The 23,226-nt window shown below is 39.0% G+C and overlaps 1 protein-coding gene across 6 annotated transcripts in view; it reads left to right on the top strand.

The window, feature by feature from the left end:
* The window catches only part of LIN54 (lin-54 DREAM MuvB core complex component), an 81,639-nt gene that overhangs the window by 21,736 nt on the left and 36,677 nt on the right, over positions 1-23,226 (top strand). For all 6 annotated transcript variants that reach the window (XR_004959302.1, XM_036259435.1, XM_036259472.1 and 3 more), the window contains one exon: positions 4,684-4,826. Coding sequence is in view for 5 of the 6 variants with exons in the window: in XM_036259435.1 (XP_036115328.1) it covers positions 4,684-4,826 (143 nt within the window). In the remaining variant the exon portion in view is untranslated. The remainder of the gene's footprint in view (positions 1-4,683; positions 4,827-23,226) is intronic.

Genomic DNA, 23,226 nt, shown 5'->3' with positions numbered 1-23,226 from the left:
GGCCAGGGTTCTTTTGTGTATTCTTAATGAGTGTTCTTCAAGTTTTAACTAGCCATGGATGGGGGAGGGGGTATATATTGAAACCACCCACTACTGTCTTTGATAAATTTACAGACAGCGTAACAGTAGGCAACTCTGAAGTCAGTGGCCACGATTTGCCATTTTCCTGAGGTTTGGAATTGTACGCAGGGAGGCTTCTCATTTTAGCAAATGAGAGAAGGCATGGAAAGATTGTGATTTGAGGGCAGTGTGGAGTGAGTGAATGTTCTCTTTTGTCCTCAGTAGAGATTTGTGGTGGATAAAGGAAGCGGGTGTCTTGACTGCATGGGAGGCAGGTATAGCCCCAGAGGAAAGATTGGGAAAGGGTTGTGATTTGGAACTGATTTAGGAAGTGGGGGCTTCAGTTGGCCAAAAGTGAGCAAGGCTTGGATGTGTTGAAGAAAATGGAGCTATCAGATCCCTGGGAGGTTTTGGATAGGTGGAACTGCTTAACCAGGAGGGCTTCTTAGTACAATGTCCCTTACTGTTTTGGAGTTTGAGAGAGTTCGTTAAATTTTTTTAACTACGGTATGTGGGAAATTGTATGCTAAACAATTGGTGGTGTTTGCAAGAAGTGTCTGGCTGTGTTTTTTGGTTAATGTCACAATTTCACCTCTTACATATAACTGTAATAAATGCCATTGTTGGGTCTTTAGATCATGTATAATGTGTTGCACACTATTTTACCTTATACTTACAGATTTATTAGCCTTACCAAAATGCATAGAAATAGACTTCTATTAAATTTCACTATTGTTGGCATTAAGTTCAGTTTGGAGGGATAGTTTTTGTTAACTAGTTCTTCATAGTCTTTTAAATTCATAGAAACCAAATTTTAAACCACTGAAGTAGCTCTCCTTTTGAATTGTCTTATTCATGAAGGTTTTATCATCTTTATATTGTAGCAAATGATCTTTCAAAGTACATTTAAATTGTTTTTTAATGACTTTTGGGCTTCTCATTGATGATGGTTATCTTTTTCTGTCTCTCAGTCAAGCTAAACTTAGGTTTGTATATACGTGATCTTGTTATACCCTTGCTTAAAATTTTTTTTGGCTGTATCCATTTCTGGGCTTCAATCCATTAGGATTAAATTAAAATGCCAGTGCTTTCTTAACATTAAAGACATTTATGATCTAATACATGCCCTTTTTATTTTACCTCCTATCAGCTCCAGACCTACTGATTTAAATTACAGTGATACCTCGGTTCTCGAACACCTCGGTTTTCGACCAAATCGGGATTCGAGAAACTTTTGTCTCGGAATCCGAACAAATATTTGGAACTCGAACTTCCGAGATGAGCCGAGTTGAGCCGAATGGCATTCATTCGGCCCAGCGCGCCTTGCTTGCGTCATCAGTGTGAGTGCAGAGAGAGAGTCACGCTTTGTGGAGTCACGCTTTCCTATTGGGTTTCATTGCTTCAGTTCTCGAACAATTCGGTTCTCGACCGTCCTCCTGGAACGAATTATGTTCGAGAACCGAGGTATCACTGTATTTTAAGAGATTACCAAATGGACCATGTTCTCTCAGAACTTAGGATCTTGACACTGTTCCTTTTACCTGAAATGTCTTTCTGTGCTGTTCCTCATGGCTAACTCATCCATTTTATCTTTGGATTACCTCCTCCTATCTTGGAAGCTTTTGACCCCTAGGTTTAGTCAGGTAGTGTTCCTCTGACCATCTCCTATGTATTCCATAAAACTTAGTTATACTTACCAAATACTTAACTTTAATTAGACTTCTATTAAATTTCACACGGGCTTTTAGAATTTCTTTTAGTCACACTATGTTGTGATACTTGTCTTTCTTGTCTAACTCCCTACTAAATTCATTATTTTTCTTAATGGTAATTTTTTTTGTTTTACCATCTAGTTTAAATTAATTAATTTTTTAAAATGGTGGTAAAATATATATATATAGCATAAAGTTGGCCATTTTAATAATTTTTAAGTGGATGATCCAGTGGCATTAAATACAGTCAAATTATTGTGCAACCATCACCACCATCCAACTCCAGAACTCTTTTCATCTTGCAAAACTGAATCTCTGTACCCATTAAATAATAACTCCCGCCCTAGATGGTTGCTCAGTGGTTAGAGCATTGGCCTGTGGACCAGAGAGTCCCAGGTTTGGTTTCCGCTAAGGGCATGTACCTCGGTTGCAGTTTGTCCCCGGCCCCTGTTGGGGTGGTGTGGGTGGCAACCAGTTGATGTGTCTTTCTCACATTGATGTTTCTCTCTCTCTTCCTCCCTCTTCCCCTCCTGCTCTATCTGAAGATGAATGCAAAAATGTCCTTGGGTGAGGATAAACACACACACACACACACACAAATAATAATAACTCCCCATTTCTCCCTCTTCCCAACCCCAGCAGAGACTTTCTGTCTCTATCACTTTGTCCTTTTATGACTGACTTATTTTCTCATGGTTCATCTATGTGATAGCATGTATGTATGTAGCATATCGATCATAGTTCTTTTATCTTTATCCCTCCCATACCTGGCACAGTTTCTGGCACATAGATGTGGTTCAGTGAATGTGGTGTTCAGTGAATATGAAGCAGTGTAGTGGTATGGAGGGAGCTATTGGGAGACTTGTGTTTTAGACATGGCTCTTCTATTGATTTTCTCTTTGCTCTTGGGTTGTTCATCTTGTTTATTTTTATAAAATCTTGATACCAACCACTGCATAAGACTTTTGAGATGGTTAAGTGAGATTCAGAGGTCCTTGTTATCAGAGCTCCCAAGGCACAAGGTTGCTGCAGTGGAGCAAACTTCATCAATGTGAACATATTCACTAATTAATTCATCTCTTTTAGAATTAGTTCTCGCTCAGATAAGCTAGCTCCCTGCCCCAAATTGCCCCATCTGTAGCTTTCTGGAATATGTCTCTTTTGATTCAGGTAGAGAACACTCTGTAGTATAGACTCTATAGAGTCTATACAGTAGATATAGAGTCTTGCAAATTGATTTCAGGGTGAAATTGTATAACTCGCATACTTTCTTGAATTTGTCTACAGAGCTAAGGATAAAAAGGGATTTGGAGATTAAATGATCAGAAGTGCTATCGAGATGAAGAACAGGCAGGCCTCACAGTGGATTTGATTATCCAGCATCTACTTGAAACACTTTCAGTGACTAGAAACTCACATATGTTGAAACAATCATTTCAATTGGAACTCTTTATTAGAAGTTTTTTCTTAGTGCTGAATTGAACTTTTTTTTTTCTATGCATTAGTGCTATGCAACTGATGATTCTAATCCTTCAACTTGACAGCCTAGGTCAGTTGGGATAATCTTAGCTTTCCTGCCATAATAAACAATCTCTAAATTCAGAAGTTTTTAAAATTCCCCAATTTTTATTTTTTATATATACTTCATGATTTTCTGCAACTCTATTGTGTACTAGAAAGAGGGTTCTTCTCATGAATCTCTCAAGGACGCAGGCTGATAGAGGAGCCATCATCTCAGATATGGCAGAGGAAAAGCTTTCAGTGGCCTCCATAGGCAGTAAATATTCTGGCAAAGAAATGACACACCTCACTTCTATTCATAATTCATTGGCCAGAACTAGTCACGTGGACCTAACCTAACCCCAGGGAGTGAGGAGGCGTAGGAAGTGTAATTCTACCAAGTGCCCAGAATGGGAGAGAATCAGAATACTTGGAGAAACATAGATGTGAGAGAGAAACATCAAATTAGTTGCCTCCCATACACGTCCCAACCAGGGATCGAACCTGCACCTAGGTATGTGCTCTGGCTGATTATTGAACTCACAGCCTTTTGGTGTACAGGACAACACTCCAACCAACTGAGTCACTGGGCCAGGGCATTACACAGTCTTTTAAGAATTTGAGATGTGTCATGTCTTTGTATTCCTCTCTTGCCTAAGATAAAAATTACTAATATTTACACTTATCATGATATGATTTCTAATTCCCTAAGCCATCCACACACACTATGGTTTTTCTGTATTGTTCCTGAACGGTATTGTCCAGAAGGGAACACAGTATTTCTGTATTCTTATTGGAATCTGGCCATAAAGATTCCTTTTGGCAGTCTAAAATCAGACAATATTAAACCAGATAGTGTTCAAGATAGTCCAATAACTGTTTTATAGATGTTGATTTAATTGTATCCTATGGTTTAAGTTCAAAGAGTAAGACAGCTATAATATAGTAGAAAACAGAGATTGAAATTTTAAGACTTCAAAGTCTTTGTTATACAGGGCATGTTACTTAGTTTTTGAGCTTTGTTATACAGGGCATGTTACTTAGTTTTTCTGAGCCTATTTTCTAATAGATTTCAGGAGCTTTGTTATACAGGGCATGTTACTTAGTTTTCCTGAGCCTATTTTCTAATAGATTTAACAAGATTTATGAGAATGTGAGCAGAAGTGTTTTTGTGGTCTTTATTTAAAGAGGTATTAAGATAGTAAGTGTTACTTAGAAACACTGTTTTGTTTCTTTCCGCTTAGGTTCATCATAGTTCATTAGGGACCCACTGGAGTGTTTAAGTTCATTTTTGGATATATATGAGATAGTAAACATATACTACAGTCCTTGTGAGTGTAGATCATCATCACATACATTTTTATATTATTATTATAAAAAGCCAAACTGATGTGCTGCCTCTCATTTGCAGGTAGGGTTCTTTCACAGTCTACTCCTGGGACTCCATCAAAGACCATAACAATATCTGAAAGTGGTGTTATTGGATCAGCTTTAAATTCTACAACACAGACACCAAATAAAATAGCCATCTCACCTTTGAAATCGCCAAATAAGGTAAAAAAAAAAAATTAACCACAAATGCCAAGTATTGTGGTTAACGCCTTTATTTTCTTACTGGTCACTTCGGATACTTCAGTTTTAACATATTCCCAGGCAACTGAATAGGCATTCAGTGAATACTGGATTAATCTAGTAATCGAGGATATATGACATAAAAAACTTACTCTAAACGCATAAGTAACCTAGAAATCACTTTGCATGCTAAGATGATTTTCATGGCCCATATAAATATGGGTACAACAAAAATATTTTGAATGAGGTACATTATGTGTTTTGTTCTTCTTCAGTTAATATTTGTGCAAAATTACTGTCTTTGGGTAAGTCACATATATGTATAGTGACTATATAAATCTAAAATATAACTTTTTGATAAAATACTCTGTGTTTTCTGCTTAAGCTGTCTTGGGTTTTATGGAGATCTGAACTTTTGCTGGGTAACAGACTAGTACCCAGAGTACTAGAAATTGCCATCAAATGCTGGTAACCATATTATCAGAATTTTAACACTTATGTGCAATTCATTCAAAGCATGTGAAAGCTTTTCATACTTTGTTTTCATTTTAATGTGGCCAAGTACCTATCATTTTACTCTTAGGTCAAGTAAGTAATTGTAGCTCATTTTTCTAAAATATACTGATGTCATTATACCAGCATAACATTTTGAAAAAATATGCTTTAAAGGACATATTCAGTTCGAAACCCAAGCATCATTATTCTGTAAGGTATCACTTTTGTGATTCTGGAAACGTACTACCTTTTGTACCCACCTTTTCCCTTAATTTGTGTTCATAAATAGAACAAACTTTAAACATTTGTCTTATATTTTTAAAAAGTCTAGCTGTTAGTTTCTTGAATATAATGTATAAATATGATGTCTCTTAACAGTTTATTAAAATGGGATTCTACCTGCATAATCATATAGATAATCATTTACTTAAATGGGATGAATTGAGCAGATATTTGAGTGTTTATATATGCTATGCATAGTGATAGGTACTGGGGATAAAAGCATGAGTCAGATAAGTTTTTTTTTTAAGTATGTTCTTACTGATTTTTTTAGAGGAGGAAGGGAGAGAGAGAAACATCAGTCAGCTGCCTCCTGTATGGGGATCGAGCCTGCAACCTGGGCATGTGCCCTGACCTGGAGTTGAACCGGGACCTCTCAGTCCATGGGACGACGCTCAACCCACTGAACCACACTGGTTGGGCATGAGGTTTGCCTTTTTAAAAAGATGACTCATGGCATTGTGAAAAGTAGTTTGGAGGAAAGTAAACCTGGGTTCTGGGAAATACCAGTTATGTTAGCAATTCTCAACTTTGATTGAACTTTCAAAACACCTGGGGACCACTTAAAAAAACTAATGGCTGTACCCCATTTAAATCAGAGTCTCTAGGCTGGAGCCTAAGAACTAGACAATATTTTAAAATTCTAAAATGTAGGCCAGGGTAGAGAATCACTAAGTCAGATTATTGTGGTATTTCAAAAGTAAGCTAGACTAGTAGCTCAGGGGCTAGGGAGGAAAGATATGTTGAAAGAAGTTTAAGATATGATGACTGGACATCATGGTCTTAGGAAAGGGTTGACTCCATGATGACTCCTAGATTACTGACTGGAAAGCAGAGTAGAGGTTGACACTGGACTAATAGGACTGATATATGGGCTGTGCCTGATAGAATAAAAATAGGAACTAGCTTTAGTTTTCTCTCATCCTTTACTTTAGCTGTGCCGTATTGGGTCTTCTTTCCCTGCCTCTTGACCAGAGGTTCTTCATAACTATAAGCTGTTTTGGTGATTAAATTTACAGTTATGAAAGTCTAGTTAAAAGCTTACATCCTGTTAATATCTCTCAACTCAGACCTGAGTTGGCTCAGGGATCATGTAGTAGAGAAGACAAGTGTTACATCTGTTTCTTCACTCTTATCTCTTCTCCCCCATTCTGCTTTTGACTTCTGACTGTAAGGAAGGTTAGAAGAAAAAGGACAAAGTTTTATATAACTAGGATGATTGTATTGTAATACAGCTGCCAGTACCCTCTTGTGACAGGTGTTTAAGTGTGGACTTCTAGAACTGTGCATTTAGGAAAGTTTTGGAGACTGCCGTGGTTATGTCCACAATGCCCAGTTCTGTCGTAGGTACAGTGCACACTCCATCTACCTTTGGCAATCTCCTCCTGGCCCTCTTGACTCCTGTAGTTCACCTTCCAGCCTATTCTGCTGAGTGCCCTTACTTCAGAAGGCATGTTTTTGGCCCATCAAAATTCTGTAGCCCTTCTACAGAATCTATTTGGCTAATGGGAAACCTATAGAACAGTGGTAATAGTGCAGCTTGCCTAACTGCTATCCTCTATGTTCTTGCTCTACCTTTTTTTTTAAAAAAAAGTTCACCCTGGCCTGTGTGGCTCAGTGGTTGGAGTGTCGGCCTGAGTACCAACGAATCGTAAGTTTGATTCCCAGTCAAGGGCACATACCTGGGTTGCAGGTTTGATTCCTGGCCTGGTCGGGACCATGTGGGAGGCAACCAATCCATGTGTCTCATACCTGTGTTTCTCTCTCTCTCTCTCTCCCTCTCTCCTGCTCCTTCCCTCCCTTCCACTCTCTAAAAATCAATGGAAAAAATATCCTCAGGTGAGGATTATCAAAAAAAATTTTTCTTTTGGAAGGCAAGAACTTTGATGATCTGGTTTTAATATTTGTACCCCAAAACCTGGGTACACTAAGAACTAGAGAGTAATGACCACGCTAGCTGCCACATATTTATTGATTCAGGCAAACAAAAAAGAGCTCTCTAAATAGATCCTGAGTAAAGCCCAGAAAACTTCAGAACACAAAAGCAGAAGCTCAGATCCAGTACTTACTTTAAGGTCCCCAGCTGCTGAGAAAAACAAGGAGCTTAGATGGCTTTGTGGGCACCACACCTGTTTGCTCACCAGCCCTGGAGTTGAAAGAGGGATGAGCCCCAAATATGCCAGACATAAATAAAAAGTCGTCCAGGTGTTCATTCATCAAAAAATGATTTATTTGGGGGTGGGGAAATCACAATCCAAAATATACAGCCAAGGCTAGCCAGGTGGAAGTTTCTGTCCAGAGGGAATACTTTCGAGAGCAGAAGAGCAGATTAGGGGCAGTCATCACACTGGAGCTTGGTCCTGACTCTAGAACTGTCCCTGCAGGGTTCTCTAGATGACATTGGTGTGAGAACTCCTCCCATACGCCTTGTCTTGGTTAACCTTTATGTCATAAATCTTGACATCCTCAAACACCTCCCAGGGGACCTCTGAGGCCCCATCCCTCCACCCAAGCCCTGGACCACCAGGTTCCCACTTGGCTCGTGGGACACAGTTTTGCAGCAGAGGGACAGCCACTGCCACCACTCCACCCCATCGTGTGCCCCTGGGGAGGGGTCCTTCCACCTAGTCATACCTCCTGCAGCCAGCAGACAGCTGCAAACCCCTTCAGGAACAAGAAGCCTTCCGGCAAACTCTTTGTGAGGAAGGTGCAGACACACACAGATGGCTCAGGGATGGCCCAGGGCGACACCTGCAGCCCTTCTGCCATTGTGACAGCTCTATCCAACCTCTTGCTTTCAGAATTTAACAGGCTGGGACAGTTTCTGTGTTCACATATGCCCTGAACTCTTGGGGATATGTGTCTTGTTCTCTTTAAGAATTTTCTCATTGCATTTAATTCTGGTGGCTAGATCAAGATGGGCTTAAGAGTTTCTTTATCTCTATACATTGCCAGCCTAAGATTCAGATGTCAGTTTCTCTTCTTGGAGAATTCCTGCCTTTGTTCTTACTGAAGTGTAAAGACCTACCATTCTCTGTGTTTATGAATTTACTTCTTTTTCTCAGGAGCGCAGGCCGACGCTCTAACCGCTGAGCCAAAGTGGCCAGGGCTGAATTTACTTCTATTTCTAATCTGTTTTATTTAGTTTCATTTTCAGTGGCAGGAGGTGTGTGATAGGGATGCTGTCTTTCAGTAAATCTTGCATGGGTGTTTTGTCCCCCTTTTTAGAGGGGGAGTTTATCTTTAGTAGTTCTTATCATTGGGGGTCTCACTTCAGCCAAATTTTGAGATAGTAGAAAACATCCCATTATTTTATACTAGAAGGAGTTTCTGGTTTAGGCAAAGAGATATTGTTTAGTTCTTGGAAATGTTTGTCATTGAAGTACCTACTGATTATCTAGAGGAGGATGTCCATTAGGAAGCTGAATATAGGCAGTGGCTAAAAGAAAACTGCATACAAGGGAGCATGAGGTTGTGTGTACAGTGAAAAGAAAAGCAGGACTGAGCCACAAAATAATAAGAGTGGAAGAAAAGGAATCAGTGGAAGAGAAGGAATGGTAAGAGAGCTAGTAAGAGAAAGTAGGAAGGGAAAGATGATTTCAAGAGTGATACTGGGCTACAATTTCAAATGTTATAGAAAATTCAATTAAGAAAAGACTAAAAGGTAAGGATTTGCTGGAGACCTCCTTGCTCCATTGATCAGAAGTGGTCAAAAGGAAACTCCAAGCACCCACCCTTCTCTCTCTGCCAACACTGCTCATAATCTGACCACCAACTGCCTTGAATTTGCCGGGATTTCTCTCATTATTTATCCCTGTGTATATTGGGTACCACCCCATCTCCTTAAGGCTGTCAGTATCTTCTGTCCCCTTCCCCCTCCATCCCTAACTCCATCCATGCCCTCTGGAGTTCATAATCAAATCAGTTCCTTAAATTCTCAACCTCTTTCCTAAATGTTCCTTTTATCTTCTTGCTCTAATGGGTCCCTGGCTCATCCTCTGTACCTCTTAAGTGGTGATGCCTGTTTTTCTCCTTTGGCCCTTATACCTCTGAATTTGAAAGGGGGTGGAGAGACTGTCTTCCTTGATGCGTCTCATTAAAATTTACAGACCATTCTCACTCATTTCTTCAACTTTGAAACTAATGTTACCAGGTTTGTTGGGGAAGTCAGGCATGTCTAAAGTTTTTTGGTTTTTCAAAAATATATTTTTATTGATTTTAGAGACAGAGGAAAGGGGAGAGGGGAAAAAGAGAGAAATTATTCATTGGCTATCTTCTGCATGCCCCCTACCTGGGATCCAACCTGAAACCCCAGGCATGTGCCCTGACCATTGAACTGGTGACTTTTTGGTGCATGGGATGATGCTCACCAGCCAGGGCTACTTTCTTCTTGCTTTAGATTTTATTTATCCTCTACTTTTTGACATGTAATGTGTTTTTTTTTTTTTTTTATCCTCACCTGAGGACATTTTTCCACCTTTTGTACAGATAGAGTGGGAGGGAGAGAGAGAGAGAGAGAGAAACATCGACGTGAAAGGGACACATCGAGTGGCTGCCACCCGCACGACCAACCAGGGCCGGGGACAAACTGCAACCGAAGTACGTGCCCTTAGCGGGAACCGAACCCGGGTCTCTCCGTACCGCAGGCCGACGCTCCAACCGCTGAGCCAAACCGGCCAGGGCTGTAATGTGTTTTTTATTCTGTAATCTTATTTGTACCTTTTTGTATTATTTTGTTTATGGCATATTTGGGTTTGTTTTAGAAATACAGTGTGGTTTAACATTTAAAAATCTATCCAGATTCATGACATAAATAGGAAAAAGGAGAATAATTATATGAATATACAAAGCATCTCAATAAATGTAGAAAAATTCTGATACTGGCCAACTTCCATTTTGGTTAACAATACTTGAAGCAATAAAAATAAAAGGAAAGGAAACTTCTATTGGGGTGGTGAACACACAATACAATATAGATATGATGTATCATAGACTTGTATACTTGAAATCTATGTAATTGTATTAACTGGTGTCACCCCAATAAATTCAGTATTTAAAAAATACCTAGTGCCCTGGGCGCTTTGGCTCAGTGGTTAGTGTCCACCCGCGGACCAAAGAGTGTTGGGTTCGATTCTAGTCAAGGGCACGTACCTCAGTTGCGGTTTGGTCCCTGGCCCTGGTTGGGGTCATGCAGGAGGCAGCCAGTTGATGTGTCTTTTTCGCATCGATGTCTCTCTCTCCCCTTCTCCTCCCCTCTCACTCTGTCTGAAAATAAATGGAAAAATATCCTCAGGTGAGGAGTTAAAAAAAAAAATTCTAGTTATTAGATGGGGGTAAAAGGTAAAGTTTTGAAGAGCTGGGGTTCTGGCTAATTAGATCAAAGAAGCAATAGTCAAAAACCTTGAAACCCTTTTTTCCTCATGAATTTGGTCTTAGAGTAATAAATATTCTTAAAATGTAAGGCCTGGTCACATTTTATGTGGTGTTGATCGTTACATTTTTCCCCCCCTTAATGTCTTTTATTTTATTTTTTAATTATAGTTTACATTTAATATTATTTGAATTCGTTTCAAGTATAATTTTTCCTTAATAATGTCTTAATGATGAACATGAATACATCCCCAAAATATCCGATTCATTACTTTGAGTGCCTATGCAAGTTATTCTGGACATTTTTTTTAAAGAATTTTATTGATTTTTAGAGAGAGAGGAAGGAAGAGGGAGAGGATGAGGGAAACATCAATCGGCTGCCTCCTACATGCCCCTCACTAGGGACTGAGTCTGTACCCTAGGCATGTGCCCTAACCAGGGGATTGAACCAGCAACCTAGGTATGTGCCTGCCCAGGAATCAAACCTGCAACCTTTCAGTGCAGGGGATGACGCCCAGCCAACTGAGCATACTGCCCAGGGCTATCCTGGACATTCTTGAATATACCTCACACATACACTTGTCAGTTTTGCTTTCCTATCCAGAGGAGTGAGTACTCTTTTCTGTTTTTTGGGGTTTTTTTTGCTTTTATTTGGCAAACAAATCTTTCTTGTTTGCCCTGTCTGTGTTAAGTAATTGAACCATCATATAGCCATTGAGAATACAGAATATACTTGACTCCCATGTGAGGAATTTTAGAGCATAAGCTACGTACAGATGGTTTAAGAAAAGTTTCTATTTTCTATAACTTCCTGAACTTTTCCTACTTTTGGGTCTTCTAGCTTGGGTGGAATTCTGGGTTGCTTCTATAAATTCTAGATTCAACATTTTAAAATAGTTGCTTTATCATTTATCTGTTCATCCCTCTATCTATTAATCATCTTATTTTTAAAATGCATTGCAAAGTATGATGCACAAGTTCAATATACTTCTCCCCAAATATTTCACTAGCATACCATTAACTGGAATTCACATTTTGTTTGGAGGATTTTTTTTCTTTTGAGGTAAAATTATGTATACTGAAATATCCATATCTTAAAGGGACCATTGGATTAGTTCAGATAAAATGCAGACATCTGTGTGATCCAAACCTTTGTTAAGATAAGGAACATTATCACTGTAGAGAGTAAACACGTTTGTTTGTTTTTTTCTCTATTTCTAAGTGTGTCAGGATAAACAAGGCACCTATCATTTGATAGGTTTTGGTAACAAGCCTTTTTTACACATTTCTTAGAAATTTTTTTTTTTATTATTATTATTATTTTTTTTTAATCCTCACCCGAGGACATTTTTCCATTTTTTGTTCAGATAGAGCGGGAGGGAGAGAGAGGAAGAGAGAGAGAGAAACATCGATGTGAAGGGACATATCGAGTGGCTGCCACCCGCACGACCAACCAGGGCCGGGGACAAACTGCAACCGAGGTACATGCCCTTAGCGGGAACCGAACCCGGGTCTCTCTGTACCGCAGGCCGACGCTCCAACCGCTGAGCCAAACCGGCCAGGGCTACATGTTTCTTAGAAATTTAAAAACGAGTGACTACAGATTATTATTATTTTTTTATCCTCACCTGAGGACATTTTTCCATTTTTGTTCAGATAGAGTGGGAGGGAGAGAGAGGAAGAGAGGGAAAGAGAGAAACATCGACATGAAAGGGACACATCGAGAGGAGTGGCTGCCTCCCGCACAACCCCAACTGGGGCCGGGGACAAACTGCAACCGAGGTACGTGCCCTTAGCGGGAACCGAATCCAGGTCTCTTTGGACCGCGGGCCAATGCTCTAACTGCTGAACCAAACTGGCCAGGGCTGACTACAGATTATGAAAACTTCTTTTGCTTCTAGCAAACTAGGTTCTAATTTTTTTCTTTCTATTAAATTGAAGGAGGATTTAAGTGAGTTTCAGATAATTAAGAATAGTTTTTGAGCCCTGGTCGGTGTGGCTCAGTTGGTTGGGGATCGTCTTGTGTACCAAAAGGTTGCCAATTTGATTCACGGTCAGGGCACATGCCCAGGTAGTGGCTCCATCCCTGGTAGGGGACATGCAGGAGGCACCTGATAGGTGTTTTGCTCTCATATCTATGTTTCTCTCTCTCTCTCTCTCCCCCTCTTCCTTCCTCTCTGTAAAAATCAATAAAAAATCTTTTAAAAAAATAATTTTTGATGGTAGAATATAATGGGATTTTTGGTAGAAAATTCAGAAGGAGTACAAGGTATTAATGTATATTGTTACAATTAATATCCTTCTATTAATATATACTTGTGTAAAAATTTTTTCAGCATTTATATTTATAAAACCATAGGAAGAGAATTTGTGTTAGAACTTTCATTCTAGCAATATGTAATATTCACCTTATGCATACAGGAAGTAATGTTTTCTTTTTTTAATCCTCACCCGAGGACGTTTTTGCATTTATCTTCAATAGAGCAGGAGGGAGAGAGGGAGGAAGAGAGAGAGAGAAACATTGATGTGAAAAACACACATTGGTGGATTGCCACCCACACATCCCCAACTAGGGCCAGGGACGAACCGCAACTGAGATACATGCTCTTAGCTGGAACCGAACCGGGACTCTGGTCCACAGGCCAACACTCTAACTGCTGAGCAAACTGGCCAGGGCCAAGAAGTAATCTTTAAAAATGAGCCCTGGTCAGTGTGGCTCAGTGGTTGAGCATCCACCAATGCACAAAGAGGTCGTCGGTTGGATTCCCAGTCAGGGCACATGCCCAGGTTGTGGGCCAGATCCCCAGTTGGGGGGCATACAGGAGGCATCTAGTCAGTGTTCTGTCTCATTGATGTTTCTATCTCTCTCTCCCTCTCCCTTCCTCTTTCTAAAGTCAATAAAGAAAAAAATTTTTTTTTGTAAATAAAATAAAAATGAGTCCCATCATTAATCTTATTGACAGATGCAGTCCAATAAAAATTTTTTATATTATAGTAATTGCAATTTGTAATAAATTTGTGTTGCTTTGATTACATATATATAATAATTGTATTAACTCAATCCATGTAAAATTATTTAACACTTAGAGCTGTACAGCTCTAATGATGTGTTTAAAATTTCAATTTATGGCCCTGGCCGGTTTGCTCAGTGGTTAGAGTGTCAGCCTGCAGACCAAAGGGTTGTGGCTTCGATTCTGGTCAAGGGAATGTACCTCGGTTGCAGTTCAATCCCTAGCCCTGGTTGAGGTCATGCGGGAGGCAACCAATCGATGTCTCTCTCTCACATCAATGTTTTTCTCTCTCTCTCTGTCTCCCTCCCCTCCCACTCTATCTGAGAATCAGTGGGAAAGTGTTCTCAAGTGAGGATTAAAAAAAAAAAAAAAAAAATTTTTGCCCTGGCTGGTTTGGCTCAGTGGTTGGAGCATTGGCCAGCGGACCGGAGAGTCCTAGGTTCGGTTCCCACTAGGGGCACGTACCTTGGTTGCAGTTTGTCCCTGGTCCTGGTGGGGGTCGTGTGGGTGGCAACCACTCAATGGGTCTCTCTTGCATTGATGTTTCTCTCTCTTTCTTTCTCCCTCTCCCTCCCCCTCTACCTGAAAAATGCAAAAAACGTCTCCTCAGGTGAGGATTAAAAAAAAAAAATTTACTCTGGCCAGTATGGCTCAGCAGAGCGCTGGCCTGCTGACCGAAGGGTCATGGGTTTGATTCTCTGTCATGGGCAAGTATGGAGGTCATAGGTTTGATCCTCGGTCCCAGTGGAGGCCATTCAGGAGGCAACCAATTGATGTGTCTCTCTCTCTCAAATTGATATTTCTCTCTCTCTCCCTCCCTCCCTTTCATTCTATCCAAAAACCAATGGAAAAATACCCTCAGGTAAGGATTTAAAATTTTTTTTTTCAATTTATGATAAAATAATTTAAAGCATAAAATATTAAATTATACAAGTTCACAGAGGAAAAGGAATAATATAAATTTCTGAATAGTAAATAATGGTTTATTGTAATTTTTATTTTATTTTTTTTCTTTATTGATTTTAGAGAGAGGAAGACAGAGGGAGGGAGAGACAGAAACATCAATGAGAGAGTGCATTGATTGGCCACCTCCTGCATGACCCCCACTGGGGATTTGACCCACAACCTGGGCATGTGCCCTGACTGGGAATTGAACTGGTGACCTCTTTGTCCATGGGTCAACACTCAACCACTGAGCCACACCGGCTGGGTGGTTTATTGTATTTTTTAAAATATAGATACTGCTGAATATCAAATCACTATGTTGATTTGATTCCATAGAATATACTTCAAAAAGTGATGTGACAGTTTTATTTTAAGATGCCAGTATTTATAATAGGCTAGAAATGACAATAAACTGAATGATGTTATTAATTTCCCTGAAGGTTATCTTTATTCCAGCCAGCTGGAAGGAAAAAGACATAGAAAAAAAGCACGTGTGGGAAGTTTTTAGGGACCAGACCTGAAAGTGTGCATATTGCTTCTATTCACTTCACTAGCTAAAACTCGGTTGCATAACCTTATCTTACTGCAAGGGAAACTAGGAAATATAATCTGGTTCTATGTCTGGGAAGCAGAAAAGAATATGCGTTTTGGTTATTAGCAGCAATCAGTCTGTATCATATTCTTTTCTCTCTTTTTTTTTTTTTTTTTTAATTAATTTTTGTTACAGATGTTTCTCCTTTTCTCCCCACTGATTGCCCCCCTCCCCGCCCTGTCCCCAGTTTGTTGTCCATGTCCACTGTTCATGCATGCATGCATATAAGTTCTGTGGTTTATCTCTCCCCCACCACTCCCTGCTCTGGGGATTGTCAACCTGTACCCCACTTCCACGTCTCTGGGACTACCCCATTCCTCAGACTGTTATGTTCATTATATTCCACAAATAAGTGAGATCATATGATAACTTGTCTTTCTCTGTTTGGTTTGCTTCACTTAGGATGATACTTTCTAAGTCCCTCCATGTAGTCTCAAAGGATAAGAGATCTTTCTTTCTTACAGCTGCGTAGTACTCCATTGTGTATATGTACCATAGCTTTTTTATCCATTCGTCTACTGATGGACACTTGGGCTGTTTCCAGATCTTAGCTATTGTAAATAGTGCTGCTATAAACATGGGGGTACATAAATTCTTTCTGATTGGTGTTTCAGGCTTCTTAGGGATATTCTTTTCTCTTAAAAAAAATTTTTTTTTATTGATGTTAGAGGAAGGGAGAGGGAGAGACAGACAGAAACATTGATGAGTGAGAACATCAATTGGCCACCTCCTGCATACCCACCACTGGTGATTGGGCCCCCAACCTGGGCATGTGCCCTGACCAGGAATCGAACCAGTGACCTTTTGCTGCATGGGTCAATGCCCAACCACTGAGCCACTCCAGCTGGGCTGTATCATATTCTTTTATAGCATTATAGTGCTATTAACACAGATAATTGGCATTAGTTAGGCAGGAAACTGGGAGATTGAATAATAGTGGTTTCCAATGATAAAGAGACACTCTTCCATTCTGTGTTTGTCAGTGGCCATTAATATTTACTGAGGTATGTATGCCCCCCGCTGAGGCCGTGAGAACTATAGAAGAGCTTACAGTGGTTAGGCAGACAAAATTGAATGAAGTAAGCCAATAATGAAATAAGTGCTAAGTTGTGTGGTATAGACTCGATGATATGAAACTAAAGAAAAAGAGATAAGTCCTGGTATCCCTTCATTCACCATTCAGCAAATACTTATTGAATACCTACTATGTGTTGGGGTTATGCTCTTTGGGGAAACAGTAGAGAGCAAAAATTGACAGGTGGAACCTAAAATCTATGGAGGCATAAGAGGGAGTGTGACAAATGAATCAAATAATTATACAAACATAAAATTGCAAAAGCAAGAAAGACACATGGTGGCACATGATCTTCTATAAGGGGATTCAGCCACAATTGGGATGAGTAGAGCAAGCATCCCTGAGCTAAGGTTTTTGTAGATGTGCATTAGAGTGGATGTCAGCCACAAGAGTAAAGAACTAAAAGTGAAATAGGTAAGATGTACACACGGGACAGTAAGATAGCTACCCTGACTGGAATTAATAATGCTTTGGAGTGAGTAGAGAGCATATAAAGAGAGGGTTAGATTTTGAGAATTTTCAAAACAGCAAATTTAGGCTTAATTTTGTCATTAAATGGAGACTCATGGAATGTTTCTAAGGCAACAAGAATATAATAAAAATAGGAAAGTGAACTTTACAAAAAAGGTAGTATCTGTATGGTGGATTCAGGGCAGGTCAAGATGAGTAACGAAGCTAATTTTAAATTTGTTTTGCAAATATCCAGGTGGGAAGTAATATGAACAATGACAGTATCAAAACACTGAGAGAACACTTTTGGGTCGGAGGTTTTAGAAGTTGATAGCTTTTGCTGTGAAGCTTTGACCTGTTTGGTTTTAGAGTGGTCATGGTGGTCATAAGTACAATTTGAAGTGAAGTGAGTCTGTTTTCTTGATAAACATTGACATAGATTGTTGGATGAGTTGGAGGTGAGGTGACTCCAGGTAGCAGGCTCCATTGATTCTGTTGCCTGAACTGATTCTGTTTATAGCTCCTCATACGAATACCCATTAGCCAGGATAAAGGAGTAGATGGAATAAATGACTGAGACTGTATTCTATTTTCTGTTTTATTATATTGGTTCTGTTTTATGCTTTTATAAATATGTTGATTGAATACCTGTGGTTGCTGTTGCCATATTATTAAAAACTTCTTACTAGAGAAGTTAAAAATATATTAAAAAGTTAGAATAGCATGATTAATCCCATGTACCCTTCATCCAATTTCAGAATTATCAATTTACCTTAATTTCATCTATAACCTTCTCTGTACTTTGGCCTTTTTTTTTAAAGTATATCATGTCATTACATTTATAGATGTTTCTTGTGTATACAGGGTGGTGCAAAAGTAGGTTTACAGTTGTATGTGAAACAGAGTTAATTCTTGCATTATTATTTATTAATTATTGTATTTTCCACATGAACAACTATAAACCTACTTTTGTCCAACCCTGTATAATAGTGATACTTTTTTAAAAAACTTGTCCATATTCCTTTAATGCTTTTAAATATCTACTTAATTCACATTTCACCGATCATTCTTTTTTACACTGTTTGATTTGGGGATTCAGATAAGTTTGTGAATGATTGATATTTCTCTTAGTTTCTTTATCTTCCTTTTTTTCTTCCCCGACCCATTTTTTTAATAACAAAATCAGGTTGTTTATATCCTATAGTTCTTCATAGCCTGGATTTTAATGGTTGCATCCCTGTGGTCCCATTTAATTTCAAGAAATTCTGGAATGGAACCCAGATGGCTCCTATATCTTTAGACCTTACCATGATTTTTGCAGATATTTTCTCCCAGTTTGTGCCTTTTCTTTTTATTCTCTTAACAGTGTTTTGAGAGCAGAAAATTTTAATTTTAACAAAGTTTAACTTAATTTTTTTTTCTTTCATGGATCGTGCTTTTGGTATTGTACCTAAAAAATCATCACCAAACCCCAAGTAACCTACATTTTCTTCTATGCCATCATCTAGGAGTTTTGTAGTTTTAGGTCCATGATGCTTCTGTAAAAGATGTAAGACCTGTGTTGAAATTCAGTTCTTTGCATGTGGATGTCCTGTTTTTCCAGCACTGTTTGTTTTAAAAAAAAAACAACTATCTTTTCTCCATTGAAGTGCCTTTGCTCCTCTGACAGATATCAGTTGACTATATTTGTGTGGGTCTATTTCTGTGTACTCCTGTTTAATCAGTCTTTTTTTTTTTTTTTCCTCACCCGAGGACATTTTTCCATTTTTGTACAGACAGAGTGGGAGGGAGAGAGAGGAAGAGAGAGAGAGAGGGAAACATCGATGTGAAAGGGACACATCGAGTGGCTGCCACCCGCACGACCAACCAGGGCCGGGGACAAACTGCAACCGAGGTATATGCCCTTAGCGGGAACCGAACCCGGGTCTCTCCGGACCTCAGGCGGACGCTTTAACCGCTGAGCCAAACCGGCCAGGGCTAATCAGTCATTTTTAGTTTTTGCCAATTTAACTGATTAAAAGATTGCATGTAGATTGATATTTCAAAAATGTATTCATATCTTTGTGTCTTCTGGACTCCTCTTCTGTGAACTCTGATGCCCAGTAAGTGGTTTGTCTTTTTTGTCTCGTGAACTATAAAAAAAGTCCACAGCATATTAAGGTAATTAATCCTTTCTTATGAATGTGGTTACAAACATTTTCCCCAGTTAACTTTGTCTTATTTTTTGGCAGAAATTTTGCATACATTATTCAAAATATTGTGTAGTGTCTTTATGTATGAATTTGAATTTTTGAGCTGTGTTTATACAAGTTTTCTTTACTTCAGTATTTTAAACTATTCATCCATTTTATTTACTTATTTTTAATTTTTTTTAAATTGATTTTAGAGAGAGAGAGAGAGGGAGAGAGAGAAACATCGATGAGAGAGAACATCAATTGGCTGCCTCCTGTGTGTCCCCCACTGGGGATCGGGCCCACAACCTGGGCGTGTGCCCTGACTGGGAATTGAACCAGTAACATTTTGGTGCATGGGTTGATGCTCAACCTCTGAGCCACACCAGTTGGGCCTATTCATTCTTTTTTTTTTTTTTTTTTTAATCCTTACCCGAGGACATTTTTCCATTTTTTGTTCAGATAGAGTGAGAAGGAGAGAGAGAAAGAAAGAGAGAGAAACATCAATGTGAAAGGGACACATCGAGTGGCCGCCACCCGCATGACCCAACCAGGGCTGGGGACAAACCCAGGTACGTGTCCTTAGCGGGAACCGAACCTGGATTGCTCTGGACCGCGGGCTGATGCTCTAACTTCTGAGCCAAACTGGCCAGGGCTATTTTAAAAAATCATTATTTGGTGCCTTGGCTGGGTAGTTCAGTTGGGTAGAGCATCATCCTGATATACCAAGGTTGTAGGTTCAATCCCTGGTCAGGGCACATGTAAGAATCAACTGATGAATGCATAAATAAGTGGAACAACAAATCATTGTTTCTCTTTAGCTTATTTTCTCTCTCTAAAAAAACAGATCAATTAAAAATTATTTGGTTTTATATTATTTATTTTATATAAAAGTTTTTTTTTGTTACTAATTAAGTATAAGAACAGATAGATTTATTTTTGTTTTTTAAACTTTATGAAATGGTTAAATTAATAATAGATTCTATATCATTTTAATCGTAACTGATTTTCATAAACCATCTTGCAAGGTTTATAACCTATAACCATTTTTAAGTATACAGTTTAATGGTATTAAGTGCTTCTGTATTGTTCTGCAGTCATCTCTATCATCCATGCCCAGAACTCTTTCCATATTGGAAAGCTGAAACTCTATACCCATTACATATAACTCCCCACTGTGCTCCTTCCAGCCCGTGGCAACAACCAGTCTACTTTCTGTCTCTAAGTACCTCATATTAGTGGAATTACACAGTATATGTCCTTTTGTGACTTGCTTATTGCACTTGGGATAGTGTCCTGAGGGATCACCAGCAGTGTACCACATGTCAGAATGTCCTTCCTTTTTAAGGCTGAATAATATTTCATTGTATGCATATTCATTTGTCTATGGATGATACTTGGGTTGCTTGCACATTTCAGCTTGTGATAATGCTGATATGAACATGGGTATACCAATACCTCTTGGGGAACCTGCTTTTAATACTTTTGAGTGTATACCCAGAAGTGGAATTTCTGGATCATATAATAATGCTCTATTTAATTTTTTGAGGAATCAAATGGCCGTACTATTTTACATTTCTACCAACAATGCACAAGAGTTCTAATATCTCCATATTCTTGCTAATAATTTTTTTATAGTAGCCATCCTAATGGGTGTGAGGTGGTATCTCACTGTAGTTTTGATTTGCATTTTCCTGATAATTAGTGATGTTTGTGTCTCTTTTCATGTGTTTATTGGCCATTGCATATCTACTTTTTAGAAATATCTATTAAAGTCCTTTGTCCGTTTTTTAAATTGATTTGTGTGTGTTTTAGAAGTTATCTATATACTCTGGGTCTTAATCCCTCATGAAATATATGATTTGTAAATATTTTCTGCCATTCCATGAGTTGCTGTTTTACTCTGTTGACAGTGTCCTTTGAGGCGCAAACGTTTGATTTTTTAAAATTTATTTTTATCCTCACCCGAGGACATATTTGCATTTATCTTCAGATAGAGAGGGAGGACATAAGGGAGGAAGAGAGAGAGAGAAATATCGATGTGAGAGAGACACATCGACTGGTTGCCACCCACATGACCCAACCAGGACCGGAGACAAACTGCAACCGAGGTATTTGCCCTTAGCGGAACCAAACCCGGGACTCTCTGGTCCGTGGGCCAACACTCTAACCGCTGAGCCAAGTAGGTCAGGACGAAGTGCAAAAGTTTTAAATGTTCATGAAATCTAATTTCTTAAATTTTATTTTATTTTATTTTATTTTTTATTGCCTGTGCCTTTGGTGTCATTGCCAAAGTCAACGTCATGAAGCTTCACTCTATATTTTCTTTTAAGAATTTTTCTAGTTTTAGGTCTTACATTTAGGTTGTGGATCTTTTTTGAGGTAATTTTCATATATGATGTTGTGAGAGGGCCCAACCTTGTACCGAAGGGTCAAGGGTTCAGTTCTTGGTCAAGGGCATGTACCTGAGTTGCAGGTTAGATCCCCAGCCCTAAAAGAGGCAGCCAATTAATGTGTTTCTCTCACATCGATGTTTCTCTCTCTCTCTCTCTCTCCCCCTCACTCCCTTCCTCCCTTTCACTATACCTAAAAAATCAATGGAAAAATATCCTCGGGTAAGGATTAACCATAAATAAATTAAAATAAAATTAATGAAATCTTGCCATTTATGACAACATGGACAGACCTTGAGAGGACATTATGCTAAATGCAATAACTGAGATAAAGAAAGACAAGTAGTCCAGCTGGTGTGGCTGAGTGGTTGGGCATTGACCCATGCACCAAGAGGTCTCCAGTTTGATCTCCAGTCAGGGCACATGCCCAGGTTGTGGGCCCGATCCCCAGTGGGGAGCATGAAGGAGGCAGCCAATTAATGTTTTCTCTCATCTATGTTTCTATCTCTCTTCCTCTCACTTCCTCTCTCTTTAAAATCAATAAAGGAAAAAAAATATTTTTTAAAAAAAGAAAGACAAATACTATATGATCTCACTTATAGTGGAATCTAAAAAAATTAATATGAACTCAGAGATACAGAGAACAGATTGGTGGTTGCCAGAGGCTGGGTGTGAGCAAAATGTGTGAAGGTGGTCAAAAGGTACAAACCTCCAATTATAAGATAAGTAAATTCTGGGGATGTAATGTAGAGCATGGTGACTATAGTTAATACAGTATTGTGAAAAGTATGCAGACACTCAAAAGTAAATAAAATAAATACTAAAAAATAATACTGTATTGTATATTTGGAAGCTGCTGAGTAGATTTCTTAAAATTCTTATCACAAGAAAAAAATAATTTGTAATTATGTACAGTAATGAATGTCAACTAAACTTATGATAATCAATTTGAAACATATACACATATACATATATTATCATTATATTGTATACCTAAAACTAATACAATGTTTTGCCAATTATATTTCAATTAAAAAAAAAGAAAAAAAAAAGAAAAACAAGCTCTTTCCTTATAAAATTAGCTGCCAGTTATATAGATTCAAATCTGAGTCTTGCCTGGCTGGTGTGGCTCAGTGGTTGAGCATCAACCCATGCATGCACCAAGAGGTCGCCAGTTCGATTCCTGGTCAGGGCACATGCCCAGGTTGTGGGCCTGATCCCCATTGAGGGGCATGCAGGAAGCAGCCACTTGATGTTCTTTCTCATCGATGTTTCTATATCTCTCTCCCTCTCCCTTCCTCTCTCTCTAAAAATCAATAAAGAAAAAACATTGCCCTGGCCAGTTTGGCTTAGCGGTTAGAGAGTCAGCCCTTGGACCGGAGGGTCCTGAGTTCCGTTGTAGTTTGTCCCCGGCCCTGGTTGGGGTCATGTGGGTGGCAACCAGTGGATGTTTCTCTCTCTTCCTCTCTTCCTCCTGCTCTGTCTGAAGATAGATGCAAAAATGTCCTCAGGTGAAGATTAAAAAAAAAAAAAAAAATTAAAAAAAAAAATCTGAGTCCTAAGTCATATTCTAGATAGAAATGCATATGAATTGCTACTTT

The sequence above is a fragment of the Molossus molossus genome, unplaced genomic scaffold (genome assembly GCF_014108415.1).
Source record: "Molossus molossus isolate mMolMol1 unplaced genomic scaffold, mMolMol1.p scaffold_m16_p_1, whole genome shotgun sequence".
Taxonomy (NCBI): domain Eukaryota; kingdom Metazoa; phylum Chordata; class Mammalia; order Chiroptera; family Molossidae; genus Molossus; species Molossus molossus.
Note: the sequence above shows the minus strand (reverse complement) of the source record. Positions and strands in the feature narration are given on the sequence as shown.